This window comes from Lepisma saccharinum, chromosome 1 (genome assembly GCF_977018435.1).
Source record: "Lepisma saccharinum chromosome 1, izLepSacc3.1, whole genome shotgun sequence".
Classification (NCBI taxonomy): domain Eukaryota; kingdom Metazoa; phylum Arthropoda; class Insecta; order Zygentoma; family Lepismatidae; genus Lepisma; species Lepisma saccharinum.
The window spans coordinates 121,100,646-121,123,967 of NC_139229.1; the positions used below are offsets into that span (position 1 = coordinate 121,100,646).

At 36.1% G+C, this 23,322-nt stretch overlaps 1 protein-coding gene across 3 annotated transcripts in view; it reads left to right on the top strand.

The window, feature by feature from the left end:
- The window catches only part of Dhc16F (Dynein heavy chain at 16F), a 224,355-nt gene that overhangs the window by 56,865 nt on the left and 144,168 nt on the right, over positions 1–23,322 (top strand). For all 3 annotated transcript variants that reach the window (XM_083138102.1, XM_083138119.1, XM_083138111.1), the window contains exons 13-22: positions 2,346–2,520; positions 3,676–3,805; positions 4,402–4,503; positions 6,061–6,210; positions 7,109–7,237; positions 7,868–8,125; positions 9,513–9,935; positions 13,976–14,122; positions 19,797–19,973; positions 21,714–21,887. In XM_083138102.1, coding sequence (XP_082994228.1) covers positions 2,346–2,520; positions 3,676–3,805; positions 4,402–4,503; positions 6,061–6,210; positions 7,109–7,237; positions 7,868–8,125; positions 9,513–9,935; positions 13,976–14,122; positions 19,797–19,973; positions 21,714–21,887 — 1,865 coding nt within the window. The remainder of the gene's footprint in view (positions 1–2,345; positions 2,521–3,675; positions 3,806–4,401; positions 4,504–6,060; positions 6,211–7,108; positions 7,238–7,867; positions 8,126–9,512; positions 9,936–13,975; positions 14,123–19,796; positions 19,974–21,713; positions 21,888–23,322) is intronic.

Genomic DNA, 23,322 nt, shown 5'->3' on the forward strand with positions numbered 1-23,322 from the left:
CATAAGTTCAATTCACTATAAACACACGCATTCTTACATACCTTCGAAGGTTCTAGTTGCGAGTTAGCCAGACTGTTCGTAATATCCAAAGTCGTCAAATTGATGCGGTCAAATTTAAGCGTTGCGGTTACGTAATAGATTTCGCCGTTACTTCCTGGTTGACACGTGCTCGTGCGGAAACTGCAGCAAGTGTATCGGATCTAGTAGTTTTCAAGGTTCAATGCCAAGGTTCAATCTCCAGTTCATACTGACCTCAAATACTTCTCACTTAATTATTTCGAAATGAATACTGGTCATGCAAATATATATATAAAAAGGGTACCACGAAATTAAAAACAACTGGGCGTGACGATTACCACAAAAAATGTCTATCGCAAGATTTTGTATATAAAATGAAAGTTGGTTCTCGAAAATAGGTCCAATGCACAATTCCTTACTAATGCTTTCGTGACGTGACAATCTAAGTTCAAAATAGGAACACGTAACTTTTGAAATGCATGCCAAAAAGTTCACAAAGTCTCACTTACGATTATAAGGTTGCACAGGATTCAATATATAAAGACTTGCCCCAGTTGAGAATAAAATACAAATACGACGTTGAACCTTGAGTGGAATGTGACGAACTGAGTTTGCAATACTTCCGTTGCTAGCGAAGAAAAAAGGAAAAGGTGAAAAGTGACTGGGGAGACATCTATCGATATAAATTGTAATGAGGTAAATAACCTCAAGGGGATTTTTATGGATGCGAAATTTCCCCGGTGGGAAATTTTCACTTAATGTAATGGGATGACGTAAAGCGGGACTTACCAATGACAGATTCACGTCATCACCGTTACCTTTTCTAGGGGAACAAGAACAGTCTACACAATAAGATATTTCGTATATTTAAAACTTTCCACTCTCAAAACTGGCAAACAGGAGTTATTTTAAGGGGTTTTTGCATTTACCACTCTGTTTTTTCCCAGAGTTCTTGACTGCTTTTACTAGAAAATGTTAATTTTCTAAAAAAAATCAGAGGGACTAGAAAATGTTAATTTTCTAAAAACAATTCAGAGGGGGGTTGTAGCCCCATCAGTCCCCCTTTGCTTATGCCAGTGCTCTACCAGGATGTGAACCTGGTTCTATGCACACTATTCCTAATTTTTGGCTTACATGTGGAAATTGTCTCAACCAATGATACTGCAATGGATATTACTGGTGATGTTGATGGTGCCAATTATCTCCAGCACAGAACTGGGGTGTAAGCGAAGACACCCAAATGATAATCTCTCTTCCATGTAGCACACCCTGAACTGCAATTCGCAGACTAATGAGGCTCGTGTTGTTTCATCCATATATGTTTCTAATTATCTCTTCATCCATTTCATCTTACCACCATTCATCCATATCTTCATGATTAACTAAATGTGGCAGAAAAGCAATGTAAAATAAAGCAAATAAATCAATCAACCCCAGAACTGAATATTTTTCATCCAAGGAAAAATCCACCAGACCCATGCTCATATGCATTAATTCAGAAAGGTGAATGAAATACTCAGATACTTCATAGAATGGATGCACACACTATTCATTATCCATATCAGTACATTTTACATCAACAATGATTAAATTTTCATTTTGATACATCCTCACTTATATGTATCCAAATAACTTCTAAATTACTTGTACTGTTGCAATTATGAAAGATTTGTGTGGCTCAATGGGTCATATTAATAAAAAATGAGCTCGTACTTGATAGTGGGGTTGGTTCTCAAGAAGTGAGCATCCACTCTATTTCCATATGAATAAAATTTTCCCTTGGATACACAAGCACCTGCTCTATTCCCGAGAATATATACACTCTTGTTTATCCATATCAAAATGTGAGCACATACTATCCACTGGGGCAGATGTTCTGTGAAAGCAGGTGCTCCTTGTATAAGGTTCTTAGCAGTTTTATTCATACAAGATGGAGTACATGCTCCAAAATGTTGAGAATGAGTAGCTACTCAGTTTTTCAAGTGTGTCATATTAACTGGCCCCAAATATAACGATCTATTATGTATCATCTTTTATTGATTCCATTAATCTCATTGTATGGATCAATCAAGAATACTACAATTCTCAAAAATGCTTTATATAGTAACAAAAGAATTGTGCAGGTTAATCTTCCTACCTTCGCACCAACTAAAAGTTTCATAATTATATATTTTTTTTTATTTATTAAGTACACCCTATCTATTGTTTAGCTTTCTAATATTCTGTACATTTATTGCTTGAATTTGCAGTGCATCAAATTGATATAACCATACATTAGAATTCCTTTGTAGTGAAATAGTAAATGAAATATTTTTTTCCTCTCTTAGTTCTGCAGGTATTTAGAGAATTGCTTGAAAATCTGGAAATGCAAATGACTGAGATAGAGAAAGTTGTACGTGTTCAAGCCCTTGGATTAATTTTGCTAGATTTTGGCACATTCAAGGACACCGTCCTTCCAGCACCACTGAAAATCCGAGAGGTTTTGGATGTAACAATGCCTACGTAAGTAGACAAATTCATTGTATTCTTTCTTTGTTGCATAGATATAATTATGGCCATTTTTTTAAATGATGTGATTGATCATGAAATTTACCAATTGTGATGTACGCACCAATAAGATTTTGTGCTGATTCCAATGCTGCCATTTAACAGATTCTGATTATGTATGTGTGTGTGTGGAAAAGGGGGGGGGGGGCATGCATGTGGGCATATGCTCATGTGAACCTGTACTTTTTTGCAGAGTGTAATCATTCTGGAAATTATGCAAAATTCAAAGTTTCCATTAGCTTGTATTTATTGTGGGAACCTGTAGTTTGTGATTTCATAACCTATATTTATATATTCTGTTGTAATTCTTGAATATTTTGAAGCAAAACTCTGGTCAATTTATGTTTATAATATGAGTGGAATACTCTCTCACTAATGTTAATTAATATTTTGAATGACTTTTAATTGTTAAAATTTTCAAGCAGTGGTATCAGTATCAGTGGGAATTGGTAAGAGTACCGACTGATGGTCTGATCAACTGACCAACCAACCGACATACTGACCAACGGACCAACTGACCAACCAACGGACCAACTGACCAACCGACAGACTGACCGACCAACTGACTGACTGACTATATGTTGCATAGAACCATTACAGTGTTGGAAGCATATGATTATCTAGAATGTCAAGTTACTGAGCCACCTTCATGGTATCGTGGACAACAAACAGTGATTCAAGACAAACAGTGATTCAAGACAAACAGTGATACCAGCTGAATGCACCTCACATCATTACAAACCAACACCAAACTTAATTGTGGGTACAATACATGCTGGGAACAGGTACTCTCCACCCTGTCTCCACATCCTACTGTCAAACCATTTTCCACAGTTCAGTTTTTCCTGTTCATGTGCCCTTTACACCATGCTGGATTTGTCAACTAGTTCGTTGTCATCAAAACGTTGACCAAAATATACGAAATTTAGCTACTAAAGAAACAAAGTTCCTAATAATGTTATTTAAAAGAGTGTTTATCTCCATTTTTATTTCCATTTGTTAGATTTTAACTCATAGTAATAGGTCAGTATTTTGCACAAAACATATCAGCAGCTATTGTAGATATGCATATTGATGGTACTTTGGTTATATGTTTTATTTTTATTACAGGATTGGACGAAATAAGATACAAGCCCTTGTTTCTGAAGCCAATGAATCCCAATCTACTTTAGAAGTTGCCCCATTGCTAACTGATGAGTATGTAGATTACCTTCAATTTTTGGAGGGTATTATTGCAAGGGTAAGATTTAAATTATTGTTAAATTTTTCAAATCTGCATAGATATTTTTTTATATAATTAGGACCAGTGACTGACTGTTCATGACCTGTAGAGAAAAGTGATATTCTTCAAACATTGCTCCAGAGAACATTAATCTTAACCTCATATTGTTCCGGAGTGCCACTTGGCATTTGGCAAAAATAAACTGAAAAGAAGAAAGAAAAGAATTGCATCTCAGGATCTTTTCTGGTTCTTCTGTACTGACGAGCTCTATACAAAAAACAATTAAATGTTGGATTATCAATATTAAAAAATCCAACAGAAAATAATACTTATTTTATCAGACAAGTACAGTACTCAACATTCTTTTCATATTAAGGTTATTCTTGATGAATCTCTTGTACATGTGGATGAATCCTAGGTAAATACAATGTGAAAACTTTCTTCAAAGTTTGTTTAATTATTGATTAGTGCCAACGCTAATTTCTCAACAGAGATTTTCTACTGATTCTGTTCATTGTTTGAAATATTGAAAATTTTGTTGCTTGTATTAAAATTATTTTTCTTAGATTGAAATATTTGAGCTTGTACTTATTCATAGTCTTATATTTTATTAGATTGATTACATGGAGAGTGAAACTGACTATGTGAAGGAACTGTATGATATCAGTGATGAATTTTCAGTACCAGTTCCAGCTGATGATATGTCAAATTATTTGGTAAGTATGTGGTTTAATAAACTTTAATTTTTTATTAAAGCAATGCATAACAATGTTCTATGCATAGTGGGGAGAGGGAGAGAGAGAGAATGAGTGAGTGCGACAGGAACACAGGACATGAACTGGACCCAGCCTAGTTAGCGATAGTTGACTGGGAGCGCAAACATCGGAGAGACGGCACCTGATTGGCCTGCCACCTACACGTAACCCGTTCCACACCAAATACATACAACCTTACCCTGACACAGCTCTGCACTTCAATCCCTGAATATGAGAGTGACATTAGCTCTCAAAATCTCAGAAGCCCATCCGGAAATCACCCGATTGATATCCTGAGAAAACCTCTTCATAATTAGGACTAGATCCACAGCTTAGAGTGGAATTTAATCTGCCACGAATCGTACCCAGGACCTGTAGGTAATAAGGTGGCAGTCATGTATACCCCTGAAGTAGTAAATCAGGAATCACATGATTTTTTTTTTAAATGGTGAGGGTGAAATCTGTGGTGTTGGTTGAAAAATTGTGCTGTTGAATCAATCAGTCCAAGACCCTCAACCTCAAAAGACTGTCGTGCCAGTTTTCTAGTTGGAATCATGCCACACTTACAATCAAGTATACTTGATACAAGAAAAGTTAAATTGCTCAGTGCTGAATGGAATAGATAAATGGAATAATGATTAATTTTGCATGTTGCAATGACAGGGTTCCTAGGTATGTTTAATTGTATTAGTTTCTCTTCATCTTTTATTCATCCTTATCCATATGATTAACCCACAGAAGTAGAGAAACAGTACAGCGGTGTCTCGCATAACAAATTCTCCACACAGTGAACATCCTGGAAAATGTTTCACATAAGGAGCCTGGTCCCCCATTACAAACTGCATGTAAATATCACCACATATGATTAATCCCTCAGCAGGCACTCTTCATTATCTTACATGAGTAGGCATGCAAGGCACTGTTTTTTATACACAAGCAGAGACGGCAACAATTCATGTAAAAAATGATTGATATCAATGCACTAAAAGAAAGACCGACAACCAAAGTGCTGGAAGTGAAAATAACAATGAACGAGAAACTGTATGTATATATGTACTATAGTGAACATATTTCTTATAACTGTATTGTACATACTGTATTTCCTATAACTTATAAATTAGTAAATTTCTAGCATTTCCAACATTGGTTGTGTTTTTGAAATTCTCTGCATTTTTTTATGATTCTTCATAATTTTGGCTTGCAAATGGATTAACGTCCCACAGATTCACATAACAAACTCCATTCTGTGAAATATTGCGTTCATTATGTGAGGCACCACTGTATAAAATAACAAACTTACAAATACTGAATAGATTTCAATGTAGCACTTAATGGAGAAATACTAAAACAAACACTATAAAATTTCTATACATCTGACCTATTGTGTATAAGATTCTCTGTATAATAGTCATAAGATTCTTTGTATATTAGTAATTAATTCAAAGATTATCTAATGTTTTCTACTGTGAAGAATATAATTATTGAATCATACTTTTGATCCGTTATTTTGTTTTTCAGTCATTTGGAGTGACAGTATCTGGTCTGCGAAGTATTGCAGAAAACAAGATTTCACAGAAAGAGAAATTTCTCAGTCAACTCGTTGAACTTATTGATAAAGATATTAATGATCTAACACAATTTGTTGGAGACTTGAGAGTTGAAGCAGTGGTGAGTATTATCATTTCAGTTTTTCATTGCTTGATTGCAACATGGTTAAAAAACACAAAAGCCGATAATCAAAATGCTAGGTAAAGTACATAATTAAATAATATAACTTAGTTTTTTTATTACAAAGTCACACCATTGTCACTTTATTTCCTTCATCCAAAAAACTTAATTTTATAATCCTGAATTGCTGAAGTAAATATCAAGAATGTCTTTTTATATGATTATTGCAACAATAATAAGTAATTTTTAAAATTTTGTTGACAACCAAAATGATGCTCAAATATAGATTGCTGTCATGTACAAGTGTATTTTATGTTGACTAAAACAAAAAAGACAGAATGAAAGATGGAAACCAAAAGGGATACAAAAAAATATGTAAAATAGACCACTTATTTTCAAGACAATTTAATTCAAAATGTAGAACAGAACATTAAACTTTTAAAGTGATAATAATGGGAATTCTTGTAAGGGACTGATAACAAGCATAAACTTCTTAACTCTGTTGATTATTTGCCATTTAAGGATGTAACTTCTTATGCAGAATACAGTGGTGGGAAAAGAAATGGAATGTTTCACTAATGGTCCCTGAACTGTCTTTTTTTTTTTTTTTTTACCACAACTGGTTTAGTTTTTTGGGATATTCATAGCATTGAATATGTTTGTTTAAGAGTAGTGTTTTTGTAAGGTTAGTATAATGAAACTGTGAATGAAGCTTTATGAATGCAGTTATGTTCGTAGCTTTGTTATAATGAAATCAAGGCTTTGGTCCTATATAGTATTTCAACAATACATTTTAGTCTTTTGCTTAAGCTTTTTACATAAAGTGGAGTTGAAATGTATAACTCAAAAAATAAGTAGAATGCTTCTCTTAAAACTTTCATTTTTTCTTTTTTACCAGCAACCTATGCTACTTGATGCTCAATCCAAGAGAGAGGATGTAGATGCAGTTTTGGCTGATTTGCGAACTAAGCTGGAAGAGGGCATAGAAAAAGCTAACGTTATCAAGTCTTGTCAGAAACAATTTAAGGTAAGAATTGCATTATTGTCTGTATGGCAACACTGGCAGAGTATGTATAGTACACTTCCATTTTTGTAGACAGGATAACTTGTACTGTCATCTTCTGTTTTAAGGAAATTGGTATCGTGGCACGTACTTCTTCAGCGGAAAAATTAGTGGCAACCATGAATCAGTGGTTGCATATAAACAGGATTAAATTTCTGATTCAACCTTACAAGCTTTCAGAGAAAATTGCTATTAAGAAAAGTTTCCTTTACACAGTGGAAAAATTTAATTATGTTTTATGGTGACACTCTGTATGCATGTATTTATGTCTGTATGTGTATACACACAAAAAATATGTGCCCTAGAGATGAAACGATATAAACATTTTGTTGCTAGTGCATTAAGAATATATATTGAGTGCATATATTGAGAATTATAACTCACTGAAAAACTATGTGAAAAAATATATCCTCTCTGTTCCCTAAGTATTTCATACAGCTAGTTCAGGTAACCCAAGCAACGGAAATGAGAAGTGTATATACTCATGTAACGAGGAATGCTAGGATTCAATAATAATTTATTATTGTGAATTTGTTCTTTAGTATTTTATAATTTATTGTTTATTATTATGATCTTTGTTTTTTCCTTTTTCAGATGGAAATCACTAAATTTGAGCTTATCGATGAGGTGGGAACAGAAGTTCGTCTGAGGGAATTACTGTGGGAAAGCATGGACACCTGGGATACTCTGGTAGAGGAGTGGCTGCATGTAGATTTCCATACCTTGGATCCTGAGGACTTAAATACTCATACTATGAAGCATGTTAAGTATGTGCATCAGCTAGAGAAAGGATTGCCTGAAAACGAACTTGTTCCCAGGCTGAAAGATAAAGTTGACAGAATGAAGGAGAAGGTAAATTATTTATATATTTACTGTGTATTTTCATATGCATTGTGTTGCTGTTCTTATTTAATTGTTTAAAAAGTTACTGGACAAATTGCGAACTGATAAAAATGCTGCATTAGAAGCATTGAAATAGTTAAAATTAAAGATTTTTAGAGCACATACTCTTCCCCTTCTCTTCCTTTAGCTATTAATTTTCTTTTAATGTTTTCCTTCTTCCTCTTTTGTTTGTCTTGTCATTTGTTCTGGAAATTTTCTGAATTTGATCTTTGTAATATCAGTATTTGAATTGGACCAGATAATAAATGACCACTAATCACTAACACCCAATCAGTATGTTTCATTGGAAAGACAGTTATATGGAAGTAGACATTTATTTTCAAAATATGTAGTAGTGTTTGAAATAAGTATATAGCCATAGGTAAAAGGTATGCCAACAATGTTGAAACACAGGAAACCTATTCTTCAGTATGAAGAGATAAGAGATAAATGAAGCAATAGTTATTCAATGTAAAGTTCCCTAGTTGTGTTGTTGAATTCTTAAGGCAGTAAAGTTCCCTAGTTGTGTAGTTGAATTCTTAAGGCAATAATGCATTGATGCCATTATAGAAAAGATATATATATATATATATATATATATATATATATATATATATATATATATATATATATATATATAAAAAGATTTTAAAAATATAAAAAATTGAACATACTTATCTAATTATATGCTTTTTGCCAATTCATTTCATGTCCATTGTATTGTATTTACTGCATCAAATGAGTTGACAAAGTTACTTTGGCACAAGTCTGTGTGCTGCACTTGACTGCTTTGTAACTCAGCGCAATATTCTGACAATTTCCATTTTTTAGTATTTTTATTTGAGTTATTGTTATTACATTTTGTAATTATTAATTATAGTTATCTGTAAGTGTAATTCTGTTGTATATGAATCAGAAATCTCAAGTCACTTTGAGGTACAGACACTGTCATTCAATGCATGCACAATCCTATATATGATTCCCAGCAGAAGCACATTACAGTGGCAAGGTTTCCACTTTGAACTGTCTATAAATTGAAGTTAAAACTTCATTCATTTGTAAAGGCTGAATAAAAAAAGAAGGAGCCTTCCCAATTGTGTGGCAGTAATAGTGTCCACTTGTAATCAAAGAGTCTTGAGTTTGATTCTCAGTGAGGTCACATTGCACAGTGGTTCATATCCCACTTTAAATTGTAGGTCCAGTCCCAATTAACCTACCTGAGCAGAATGCAGAAATGTGTTGCATCCAAATCTATCAACTTAGCAAGCTGTGCTTTTTTTAGTGCATTGATCATACGTTAGTGAAAGATAGTAAGTATCACTTTGAATATCAAGTAACACTTGTTACTACTTTGCAGCTACCATTCATCACAAATTTACGCAACCCTGCAATGAAACCGCGCCACTGGGCCAAAGTGGAGGAAGTACTAGACTACAAGTTTGAAGCAGATCAAGTGGTTACACTTCAATTGTTCGAGGATATTGGAGCACTTACGTTTACATCAGAATTGCAAGAGTTGTCTGGGCAAGCAAGCTCAGAAGCTGGCTTGGAAGTGTTGCTGAAAAAGGTGGAAGATTCCTGGAAGACTCTGGAGTTTATTGCTCTTCCGCACAAGGATTACAAGGACGTGTACATCTTAGCTGGAACTGATGAAATACAAGTTGTTGTCGAAGAGAGCTACATTAATATTTCAACAATAGCTAGCTCGAGGCATGTGGGACCTATAAAGCCTCGTGTGGATGAATGGGCTTACAAACTAGATCTGTTTCAGAAAACATTGGTAAGTACGTATATTAGGGCTGAGCTGATGCTACTTCAACCCAATACTAATACCAGTGCTGGTACTCGTGCAGATTTCCACCACCATTTATGCCAATACTTGGAAATTTTAACAATTTAAAGTAGATCAGAATATTTATAAATTTTAAGTTTTTTTTTTTTAAAAAAAATAGGAACTATATTCATAATTTCACAGGCAATACTTATTTACTCACAAAATTAATTTCTTACTGCAATGCTGCTACCAAAATAAATAATAGTATGCATTTTACATAACTTCCAGGTTACTGGTATTTGGACTGCAAAAGTACCATGTGGTATTTTTGTGAACCCTTCAAGATTTCTGGATTCTGAAATGTATCAGTGGTTAAATTTGAACCATACTTTTTGATATCAATACTACTGGCATTGACCAATATTGATACGTTAGTATCAGCTTACTCCTAAAGTTTATTTGCATAAGTTATCAGGGTCAAGCAAATGCTATTCATTTTACAGAAATAATAATATAAATAACCCATGGTGCAAGAACCCGTGAGCACCAGGGCCTACCTACCGACTGCCAGCCTCTCTCCCACTAGCCAAGGTGACCAGTTGCGGGGTGATATGTGGTCAGTATGACGAAGCCAGTCATTGTAGATTTCCATGATTGGATTATGCTACTCATTCATAGCTCCCCAATTTCCTCATGATGGTGGGTGGCTGAAATCTCTGGAGAAGAGTTGTTACACTTTCCCTCAGGAAACTCAAACCTGTGTGCATCCCATAGCTGCAGCTCAAAGCATGATGTCTTAGACTGCACAGCCACAGCGTGGGACTATTTTTCAGAAATGCTTCTGAAAATTCCATTTATGTTGATAGAATTGGGTTGAAGTTAATGACTCGACAATGCAGTTAATTTTCCAATCCCAATATATTCAGAGAAAACTTTTTCAATCAATTCTGAATCAGATATTTAACTGCAACAATGACTTGAAACATCTGAAAAATATTATGGGTGATGAGAATTTCAGTGTCTCTCATGTATTGGTTTTTTCTTAAAATCTCAATAAATTTACTGATCCAATATTTCTATAAATAGTCTTTATAACAATAAAAAAACTTCTTACATCACATGCCTGCCCAGCCCTGATGATGATCCCGAGATGGAATCGAAAGCTTGGAAGAACTCCTAAACTGTTTTTTTCATGCTGTTTGTGTGTTTTTTGTTGTTTTTAACAAATAGTCTTTAATTGAGTGAAAAATTCAACCTTATTATCATTGATTTTATGATTATAAGGGTACAATTGAGGTATCCTGGTTTAGTAAACTAAATTTCAATTTCATATACCTATTGGAAAAGCTGTCAGTCTTGTTACATACATCAGTTAAAAAGTTGACTGAACCATATTAGATCCGTAAGCAGACAAAATTTTAGCTCCCCTGTAGACTAATGGTTAGCACTCTTGCCTGTAGTGCTAACTGTGGACCCAGGTTTCATTCCTCGTGGTAGCTTCAGCTTCAGCCCAGCATCATAAGCGATTGACGGGCTACTTGAAAGCAATAGTAGCAGACTGAGATCTTGAAATATAGAAAACTGGACTGACGGGATTATGACAGACCATGTGTCAGCCATGACAGCCAAGTGGCTTTTCATTGGGTGACACATGAAAAGACACTTGGCTGTCAGGGCTTTGCTCTCAAAGTGCTTTTGTGGCATGTAGTTGAGTAGATATGACATTTTACATTGTAGGCAATACCCATGTGGGACAAATCGTTGTTTTGGTGAGAGGAATGGAATACTGAGGAAAAAAGTAGCTTCCCATTTGTGATCTAAAGATCAAGTCCTGAACATGAGTTTTATTTATTTATGTGCTTGTGTTTACTTTTTTATTATTATTATTTAAGCAAGCTGAAATATTTTATTTACTCATGTATAATGCACCCCCCCCCCCCCCCCCCGAAATTCCTACTTCAAAAACCTGTGTTGCATATTATACAGGAATTATTTCAGACAGCCAACATTAAAACCATGCATGTTTACACTATGTCTCTGCATATGGCATGTATACAGGGTGGCTCAAAAAGTCACTTAACACCCTTGGTACAAGGCCACTGCAGCGTGCAACATGGAAATGGTGATGACCAATCGTTATCAGGCCAAGGGGGAACCACATTGACGCCACCCACACGGTCGGTGGCCATCTTGAATTCAACTTTAGAATTTTAAATGGGAAGGGGGTGATATGATATATCAAATCAGGCTAGAATTTCACGAGAAATGCAATGATGAAGGTTTTTTCGATGTATATTTAACCAGTAAAAAGTTATGACTGAATTCTTGTACCAATTTGCTCCTTTTCGAGGTGTTAGAAAAATGCCTTAAAATTTGTTTAGCGCATTGGTAATGCATCAAGATCAAAGTGATGTCTAGGGAGAGAAGTTTGCATGCCATTGCACAAGATTTTAATCGGATACATCCAAGGAGAGCTGTGCATTATGAATGGTTGTCGCGAACAGTGTGACACTTCCATTGAATTAAAAGTCCTTCACAGTGACAAGGCTAATGTTTATGTTCATAAGGAAGTTCATAAACAGAATATGAGACGCTTGTCATCCGATAACTAACTTTGGACAGAAACTGCTTCACAAAGTTCCCATAGTGTTCTGGTGTTCCTCCCTATTGAAAAAAAAAAACCTCTGTAAAAAGTACCTTCTTCCATAAGCAAGGATGAAGAAACCTGTTTATTTAACAAATCCAACTAGCCCTAAGGTTCAGTTGATGGAAAATTGAGTAACCAATCGTGTTTCACACAGCACGCCACACAAATTAACTTACCAGCACTAACCATTCAGCTTTGATCTGTTGAAAATGAGTTATCAGATAAAAAGCATAGAGTATTCTGTTTATGAACTTCCTTATGAACATAAACATTAGCCTTGACACTGTGAAGGACTTTTAATTCAATGGAAGTGTCACACTGTTCGCGACAACCATTCATAATGCACAGCTCTTCTTGGATGTATCCGATTAAAATCTTGTGCAATGGCATGCGAACTTCTCTCCCTAGACATCACTTTGATCTCGATGCATTACCGATGTGCTAAACAAATTTTAAGGCATTTTTCTAACACCTCGAAAAGGAGCAAATTGGTACAAGAATTCAGTCATAACTTTTTACTGGTTAAAGATACGTCGAAAAAACCTTCATCATTGCATTTCTCGTGAAATTCTAGCCTGATTTGATATATCATATCACCCCCTTCCCATTTAAAATTCTAAAGTTGAATTCAAGATGGCCACCGACTGTGCGGGTAGCGTCACAGTCCCCCTTGGCCTGATAACGATTGGTCATCACCATTTCCATGTTGCACGCTGCAGTGGCCTTGTACCGAGGGTGTTAAGTGACTTTTTGAGCCACCCTGTATATTAATGGGTGCAAATACACATTACCATTTTGAATTTCTTAATTAATAATAATTTTAAAAAATACACTATAAGAGTGAAATGGCAGTTTCCCATGAATTTTTACTTTACTGTTGAAGCGCAATTCATGCATGCACCTCCCATCATGTGTGATGTGTATCAGCAGCATTTGTTGGGCAAGAAATAATAGAAAATAACTTCCTGAGCACTGCAAATCCATAACATAATTTTTAGCTCACTTTCTTTTACTAGAGAATAAACAAGGTGTTTGCAGAAGTGAATTCTTTTGGAAGCTAAACACAGTGGAGGGAGGGAGGGGAGGTGGCATGGGTTGGTTACTCATTGTATACACAAGACAATATTCTCCTCTTGATCCACATAGCAACAAGTGACTCGCTGAATAGATATGTCATTAGCTCTTGATCAACATAGCAACAGCTTTACGATCTACAACTAAGAAAGCCATTTCTTGAACCTAAATTGTACTGCACATTATATAATATATAATTGTTTGTTGCTTTTCCCCATCAGAAACCAGGGTGTGCATTATACATGCACGTGCATTATACTTGCATAAATACGGTAATACAAATCAGCGCATGCACACATGATTTGCTGCAACTTCTCTTTTCTAGGATGAATGGCTGGATGTTCAACGAAACTGGCTGTATTTGGAATCCATTTTTTCTGCTCCAGATATTCAGCGTCAATTGCCAATTGAAGCTAAGCTCTTTCTCCAGGTGGATAAAACATACAAGGACATAATGAGAAACGTTCATAAGGTAAAGCTTCCAGTTTCATTTCTAAATGTAACATTAAATAAAAGAACCAGTAGCAACCAAGTTTAATCCACAAGCACAATCATATACACTCTTCTTCTTCTCCCTTATGCCCATTTAGGCATCGGGTCCTCTTAGCCACTTCTTAAAAGAAGTTCTATCCTGTGCCAGTCTCTTCACTTCGTATGGTGTCTTCCCTCTCTTCTGTGCCAGTCCATAAATGCACTGGTTCCAGCTTAACCTGGGTCGTCCTCTTCCTCTCCATCCTTCTGGTCGGGCCTCAAATATTTGTGTTGGTTTTCTCTCTTCCTTAATCCTAATGAGATGTCCCAGCCAGCCTAATTCTCTATGGTTTCAATCAGTGGTTCCTGATTCAGGCTTTCTCTTCTTCTTATTGTGTTTCGTACCATATCTCTCCTTGTCTTTCCTACTGTTTTTCTTAAGAATTTCATTTCTGTAGCAGTAAGGTCTGCTCTCTGATTTAGTTTGCATTATCCAAGTTTCTGATCTATACAGCGTGTTTCAAAAAGAATATACGTATTACAAAGTATTATTTTGTCCAAACTATCGATTGCTGCACCCCGGCTTGGCTATTAGAGAAACGAATACATAGTCTAGTTTATATAATAGCCGCTAGATGTCATTTGTGTTCTGTTTTGCTTGGTAACCATCAGTTGTTTGAAATGGCTACTCCGCAGCAGAAATCATTTTGTGTTCTCGAGTTTGCGAAGTGCAATTCCGTGATTACAGTGCAAAGACGTTTCAGGTTGAGGTACCAAATTGATCCTCCGAATGGGTGGAACATTCGCAGATGGTATCGACAGTTTGTAGATACAGGATGTGTATGTAAAGGAAAGAGTCCTGGCCGCCCTCGTGTTCCTGAAGAAAATGTTGCACGAATTCAAACTGCTTTCCAACGTAGCCCTTCAAAATCAACTCGTTGTGCCAGTCGGGAGTTACAACTTCCTACAACAACAATTTGGCGTGTTTTGAGACGTCGGCTGGTTATGAAGCCGTACAAGGTACAGCTGTTACAAGCTCTGCGTCCTGATGACAAACGCAAACGTGTGGTATTTTGTAACGAGATTCTTGATGCTATTGACAATGACAACACTTTCGCACAACGCATCGTGTTTAGTGATGAAGCTGCGTTTCATGTCAGTGGTCAGGTAAACAAACATAATGTTCGCATTTGGGGCCTACAGAACCCACATGCATTCATTGAACATGTACGAGATTCGCCCAAAGAGAAAATGTTTTTTTCGCGATATCCCGATCATCTGTTTATGGCCCATTCTTCTTTGATGGAAACACGGTTAACGGTCAGTAGTATCTGTCTATGTTACAAAACTGGTTGTTTCCGAGGCTGCACGAAGACAACTTCATTTTTCAACAAGACGGGGCACCCCCTCACTGGAGTCGCCAAGTGCGTGATTATCTGAATGAAACTCTACCGAACCGTTGGATTGGTCGTCAAGGAGCTGGCGACTTAGCATGTATCAGCTGGGCTCCACGGTCACCGGATTTGACACCCTGTGACTTCTTCCTGTGGGGTTTCATTATAGACAATGTTTATGTACCACCACTCCCACAGAAGAACCGGATCCGTACTACCGTAACATCAGTGACGAAGGACATGCTTGCCCGAGTATGGGAGAAATTTGAGTATCGATGTGCTATTGTTCGTGTCACTGCTGGAGGACATATTGAACATCTGTAATCTGAACTTGAGAGGTTCGTAAGTATGTGTGTCAAGTTTCATCTTCGTATGTCTTAAAGTTTAATAAATATATGCATGTGAAATACATATATTCTTTCAAAACACGCTGTATAATAGCGTAGGGAGATAGACTGTTTTATATATTTTCATTTTTGTTTCTTTACTAATCTCCTTTTTGCCTATAATGGTGTTACTAATATTATAGTACAGATTATTTGTTTTCTAAATTCTGTGATTAATTTCAGAGTCCATTTTCCCGTCCGCAGTTAGTATGGTTCCTAAATATTCGATCTGTTCTACTTGTTCTAAGATCTTATTATTCCAATGAATGCACGTCTTTCCTGGTTCTTGTTTAGTAAAATGCATGACTTTAGTCTTGCTAACATTGATTTCCATCTTTCATTCTTTGAATGCTCGGCCCCACTCGAGGACTGCATTTTATAAGCTGTTACTATCTTTTGCTAGGAGAACAATATCATCAGCATATACTAATGCCTGTATCCATTCCGGTTTCAACATATAATTTCCAATTTACATTTTCTTGTTCCTCTTTTGCATTGTTTTATAATCTGATCCATGAATATTATGAAAAGAAGAGGGCTAAGTCCATCACCTTGTTTTACACCTTTTCCCATATTAAATTCCTTGGAGGATTGTCCATTTATTCTAACAGTCCCTTTAACATTCTTATATAGACTTTGAATTATTCTAGTCAGACGTTACTTGGAACTGATCAAGGGCCTTCCATATTTATCCTCTTGGTACTCTGTCGAAGGCAGACTTTAGGTCAATAAAAACTGTAAATAGTTCCCCTCATCTGCTTAATATCTTCTCTATTGCGTTCCTTAGGGAGAAGATTAGATCTTGAGTTTGGCGATGAGCCCTGAAGCATGCTTTCTCTTCTTCCAGTTTGTCTTTCATAGTTGCCTTAATCTTTTTTCTATAATGTGTGAATATAGTTTCTGGGCCACTGGTGCTAAGCATATTGCTCTATAATTTGAGCAGTTTAGGGTACTTCTTTGTTTCTGTAAAGGGATTATTACATTCTGTTCCCAATCTTTTAGTATCCTCTCTGTTGCCCATATTAGTCTCCCATAGCAATTTTTCTATTTCTCTTCCTCCATATTTTATAAATTCTGGATGAATATTATCCCAGCCAGGTGCTTTACCAGTTTTTAAGGATTTAATTGCCTCTTGTACTTCCTTTAGTTGGATTTCTTCCTCAGCTTCCACTTTATCGTTTTCTTCACTCATGGGTCTTTCCTCGTACAATTCCTTTTCTTCTCTAAAGGTGTCCCCATAATATTCACTCCAGGTATCTAAAATTTCCTTCATGTTGGTTTTCACCTCATTATTCTTGTTTTTGATATTCATTATTTTCTTTCCTCGTTTTCCTGTTCCCAGGTTTCCTTCTTCGCTGTTCTCACTGTCTGTTTTGCTGTATCTCTTGCCTCTAGATATGCTACTTTGTCCTCCATTCTTTTTTTGCCATGCTTTCTTTTTAATTGCAACTTTTTCTTTCACATTGTCGTTCCACCATCTTGTCTGTTTCTTTTTATTTGTTATCTTTACTATTCCACATATTTCTGTTGCAACTTCAATGAGGCTTTCTTTCATTACTTTCCATTTATTTTCCACGTTCCATTCTTGTCTATTGTTTTGTTCTTTTTCTCTAAGTTTTTCTTTCAGTTTCCTCTGAAATTCCTTTCTTTTATTTTGGGTTTCTAATGTTGATATTTTAAGTCTGGTAAGGTTTATCTTAGTTGGTGCTGGTAGTGCTTTGAATCGGGTCGTCAATACTAGTAGTCTTTGTTGAGTACTGAGTTCAGCACTGCGAAAAACTCTGACATCCATTACATCATAGTTGGTGTTTTTTGCATATGCACAGTAATCTATTGTATTATTTTATGAGGGAAGAAAGTGTTTCCGATGCGGAGCTCGTTATCAATACAAAACTCCAGCATTTTACCTCCATTGTTGTTTCGGGTCATTCATTTTACCTCCATTGTTGTTTCGGGTCATTCAGCACCATATGTTCCCAAACTTCCATGTCCTCGCCTAATTTAATTTCCCGCTCTAGCATTCCAATCTCCCATTATGATTATTGTTTCCGTTGAATTTCTAGCCTCATCTAATGTTTGTTTGAGGGAGAGTTTATTATAGTTCTTTTTCTAGTTCGTCTTTATCCCCTGTAGGAGCATATACTTCTATAATGCCAATCCAAGGTTTAATTCCCATTCCAAGTTCAGTCTTATTATCCCAACTGCTTTCCAGTCTGTTACTCTACTGTTCAGTCTTTCGCTAATAATAATTCCCACACCTTCTTTTGCTCTACTCCTTCTTTCTATTCCTGAATACCTGAGAACGTATCCTTTTTCCATATCAACCTCTCCTGATCCTTTCCTTTCAACTTCACTAATTCCTAATATTTCTAGTTTCTATTTCTCCATTTCCTTTACAATCGCCTCTTCCTTTCCCGAGAGGGAGGTGATGATCCAGGCTCCAAATCTCATAGTCCATTTACCTTGCATTGTCGTCAGTTCTGTTCGGCTTCTATTCCTATGTTTCTCTGCATATGTATTATTTCACTTCATGTGTGTTATTAGCCCTACGATGAAGCTAGGGCAGTGGGAGGAGTGCTCCCTTTAAGCCTCTGCCCTTTTTTTCTGTTAGGGTTCCTTCCCTTAGCCTTTGGGGATCCCTCCCCTGCCTTCAAGGCAGTAGGGGCAGTGCTTATTTAATGGCGGCTCTTCCTCGCCATGTCACAAAGCTGTCATCGGGCTTTTCTGGGTTATTGAGGATGGACCTGCCAAAGGCCATCCTCCCCAGGCCCTGATAGCATTGCCACCTCGGTCCGGGACTGCTTATTTGTCATTGCCTTATTCGCAGCTAACCACCATATCTGGTGGCTGTTCGCTATCCACCACCTGCAACCTGCCCAGTTGCTGAGGCTGGCATCGGATAAAATCTTCATACCACTTGGAAATATATACACATGCTGACATAATACTCACAATGGAAATACACAAAACATATACAAGTAATTCAAATCATGACATTCACGTTACGTGTTTTTCTGGCAATGCATTCCCAATTCCTTTCTTTTTTAGTTTGTAAGTTCCCACTATTTGGTTAGCAAATTGCAGTTTTAAAATTTAGATAATGTTGGGTTCATGTAACTAAGGATAAGTTTAAGCTCTAGGGAAGTTTTTAGTCTCTCCTTACCTTTTTAATTTGTTGTGTTTGTCCTCTGCAGGTCCCTTACAACCTTTCACTTTTAACCTTTCTCAAGGGGCTCTTTACACCCCTTTTTTTTACTTTAAGGTAAGGTTTATAGATAAGGCGATTTTCCCTCATATACTTTGAAGAGTGCAAAATGGTTATGCCATTCTATTTTAAAACTATCTTGTTATCTATCTTTAAACTGCTGTTTTACCAAAATAAGTAGTTTTGGAATAACTCCTGAAGATAACTTCTGTTTGATACGGTGTTACCTACAGAGTATGGAAAAACGATTATTTTAAAGTGCACTTTGCAAATTGAAGAGGAAACACAAGAAATTGTGATATTTTTAATAATTCAAAATAATGTAATTGTGACAAGAATATAGTAAAAATATTGTTAAATGTTCTGATAATGCAGGTTTAGATTAATTTTATTTGCTCATCTTGGATTGATGATTCCTCTAATTGTGTCTTGGTTTGATGTTAGTTCTGATAGAACACATTTCAAAAACACAGTAACAATAGCACAAAAAGACACCACAATTAGTTCAATGTTTATTTCACCCACATGAGCATAATCAAAGCTTAAAAACTTGCATGTTGGGAGACTTATCATTTTGTCTTTTTGTCGTGTATGTACTGTGTAAAACTTTAAGTTGTGTGGTATGTTGTTGGTGGCAAACACAATGAAAATACTAAATTTCTACATTGTCTGTACTCTTCCCATCCACAGATGCCATTAGCAATGCAAGCCTGCACTGAAGAAGATTTGCTTGGACAGTTTAAGGGTTGCAATGAGAATCTTGAGCAGATATTAAAATGCCTAGAGCGATACTTAGAATCCAAGAGAGTGGTGTTTCCAAGATTCTACTTTCTTTCAAATGATGAACTTATATCAATTTTGGCACAGGCAAGTACAATTTTACACATTTTAAATTGAAGGCAATGAAGTCATGTGGTAAGTTAATAGATTTTCTTGGTCCACCGAGTCAAGGCTGAACTTAGTTCAAACTTATTATTTTTTTTAATCACAACTTCCACTCATTTTTAAAATGAAGACTTTCAATTCCTATTATGTGTCAATGCACGTACCACGTGGACATAGTTTGCACAAGTGTTTACCCTGCCATGGTTCTATGTTCTATGTCTACTGATGACCCAGCAAATTGCTGGGATTGGATAGATTAAACGGTGCTCTATCAGTATTGCTGATACGGGCATAATATTTGAAAGTAAGCAGTGACTCTTAACTGTTTTTTTCTTGGCACAGCAGGCCGAATAGGCGCATTGGTTTTATCATGAAAATTGTGCATAGCTATACCTATATTTATATAAATAGCCTGTAATTTAGTGTGCAATTTTATTCGTTTTTTCATATGAAGGTAACTAACCTACTTTTGTAAAGTAAATGTAAATATTCTACCGATCTGATGTAAAATTCCAAGTGGTTCATTCACATCCTTAATAAATTGTGTGTTAACAGATGACTGCAATGCCAAAGAAACTGCATATTTAGAAATTGACTTTTAAGAAAAGTAAGCCGTGGAGATTGTACATTTATGTCCATAAAAGTTATAACAAAGTAGCAGAATATTTTACTAAATTATAAGATATTTGTAGATATGTCAGATTGGTAAAATTATCGGTAATTTTACCGATAAACTGATGCACCAATATGCATACATCGACCGATACCGATAGAGTACCAATTTATATGTCCCATTCCTACTCTTTAGGAATCAACAAATACAGCTTTTCCACACAATATTGGTGCAAAGTAAATGGAACCTTCTAATTTTGCATAATTTCCAGAATAATTACACTTTGAGAAAGTGTTGCACACTTTTGTAGACCCCCTCAAAAGAACAAAACACTGGAAAAGTATTGGCTGTTATCGGTGAATGAAATTTAACTGATACAGGTGCTGATGTATCGATATTGAAAAGAATCAACTCAGCCCTAATTTAAAATACATTTCTTGATGTAGCATTCTGGGAGAACACATGCTCCCTTCATCAAATATTTTTTGCAGCTTGTAACAACCATAAACAACAAGAAGAAGAATTCTATAATGCAAGCAATATGTAGAAGAAGAAACAGATAACAGTAAGTGTAATGTGTTACTTTTTTGAGTAATGTACCCAACTCTGCATATTGCCTAGTGCCCCTATCAGGAAGTGGAATATAATAAAGAGAAACAACTAAACGCACATCCATGAAATTATGTGGGTGGTAGAAGTTCATGCTGTTGCCACGTCAGAGCACAACTCTGTGTGTTTGGAGGTTTAAAGGAATGAAGTTGATCTTTGTAATCCCTGTGATACAAACTGACAGTATTTGGTCGAAAGGTCAGGGATGACACAAAAGTGCCCTGGAGAAAGGTCGGTCTGATGCTCGAACTAGGCAACGCAGCTCGGTTGACGTTGCCACACAGTGCACAAGAACCAGCGACTTTTGTCCTGCTCTCGTTTTGCTTTTCCCATATGTGGCACCAGCATAATTCTGCACAGCTGCCTATTTTCATGGCCATGCATTTAGTAACTAAGTTTTAAACTTGTTGTGTTCCTATTCCATGTTCTGGGATGCAATAATGTACTGTCATGAACCTTTTCTGTAACTTGATTATAATTTAATTTTGTTTTCTCAACAGACAAGAAATCCACATGCAGTGCAAGTGCATCTGAGGAAATGCTTTGATGCAATAGATCGATTGGAATTTGCAACAGCTGGAGCTGATGAGAGCAGAAGAGGCTCCGCGGTTCAGTTAACTACAGACATTGTAGCGATGCTGTCCCCTGAAGGGGAGAGGGTGCTCTTGGGAAAAGTAAGTTCAATGTAATTATTAGGGATGATTGATTGATTTTGTTTATTTTGCTTCACTTTTCTTCCACTTTTGGCTAATTGCGAAGATGGATATGAGTGATGAAATGATGAAATTTAAGGGACATTCACAAGAAACACCCATGCTCAGCCCGGGATTGGAATCTGGACACCTCGCATCATAGCATGATACGATAATCACTCTGCCATGGAGGCTGGCTATTAGGGATCAGACGTGTTCACTAAAGACATCAGCTTATATAAGCATATTCGTGTATTGATATAATAGTAAAACTGCCAATAATATTACTAATTCAATAATTCTATAAATAACTTGTAACTTAATGAGAAATATTGTCAGTTTGTTATTATTTTTTAACTATTAAGGTGAAAATCATACACTTTTTGGATTTGGAACTCCCCAATCACGAGCAAATCAACCTGCGCAGACCCACGACTCCTGTGCACCGTACTCCCGCAAGAAGGGGCAGGGGAGAGTGGACCATGCTTCCTTATGGCCTGAGGTGGAGGGAAGAAGGGAAAGCTGCGCGGGGACTTTTCGTCCCAAGGTTTTTTTCCTTGTGGTCGATCTATAGTAATGCTGTTACCTTGTAATACATGGTCTTGGGTTTGATACCTTGTGGAAGCAGTGTGCTTTTCGGATCCTACTTTAAACTGTAGGTCCAGCTGTGAATATGAAATAGATTTGGAACCAACAAAATAATGTACTTGGGGTGACTGAAAAGTTTTGAGCGTAACACAGAAAATAGGTAGCTAGGCAAACAAAATTATATTTTTGATAATCTTCTACTCTTCATTAGTCCTAATACGATTCTCTATAGGACTAACTGACCGAGTCACAATATTCCAGCAATATGACGATGCTGCTGATGTCTCAACTGCATTAACCAGTGAAACACATTGTGTGACCCAATAAGAGTCTCAATTATCTAGCATGATCGTCGGACGAATGCATGAACGTGTAGCAGAGAATGTATTATATTGTTGTCATGCAACAGTGTTATTTAGTAAAACATAACAATACACCACCCTCAAATATAATTCATGAAACATTTTATATTCACATATACCATAAATTATCACTTGCTACTAACGTCACATTCGAATCAACCTTCGATAATTCAGAGGGTAACAACTTTACAAATTCCACATGCAAAATAGATTATACCTTTATCCCATTCTTACATGAGAATAAAGTAAAATTCCAGCCCGTGCTGTCTCCTTATGTTGTGAAATTCATAGGAAAAACAATCTTCATATTATTTGCAATCTTATAGAATAAATGAACTATTACAAATATTGCACATCACACTCGGAGATGTTGTCAATTACTTCACATATCATTATTTTTCACACATAAGGTTTCTCAGTATGAATATTACAAATATCAATGCAAAGAATGTTAAGTACACATTGTC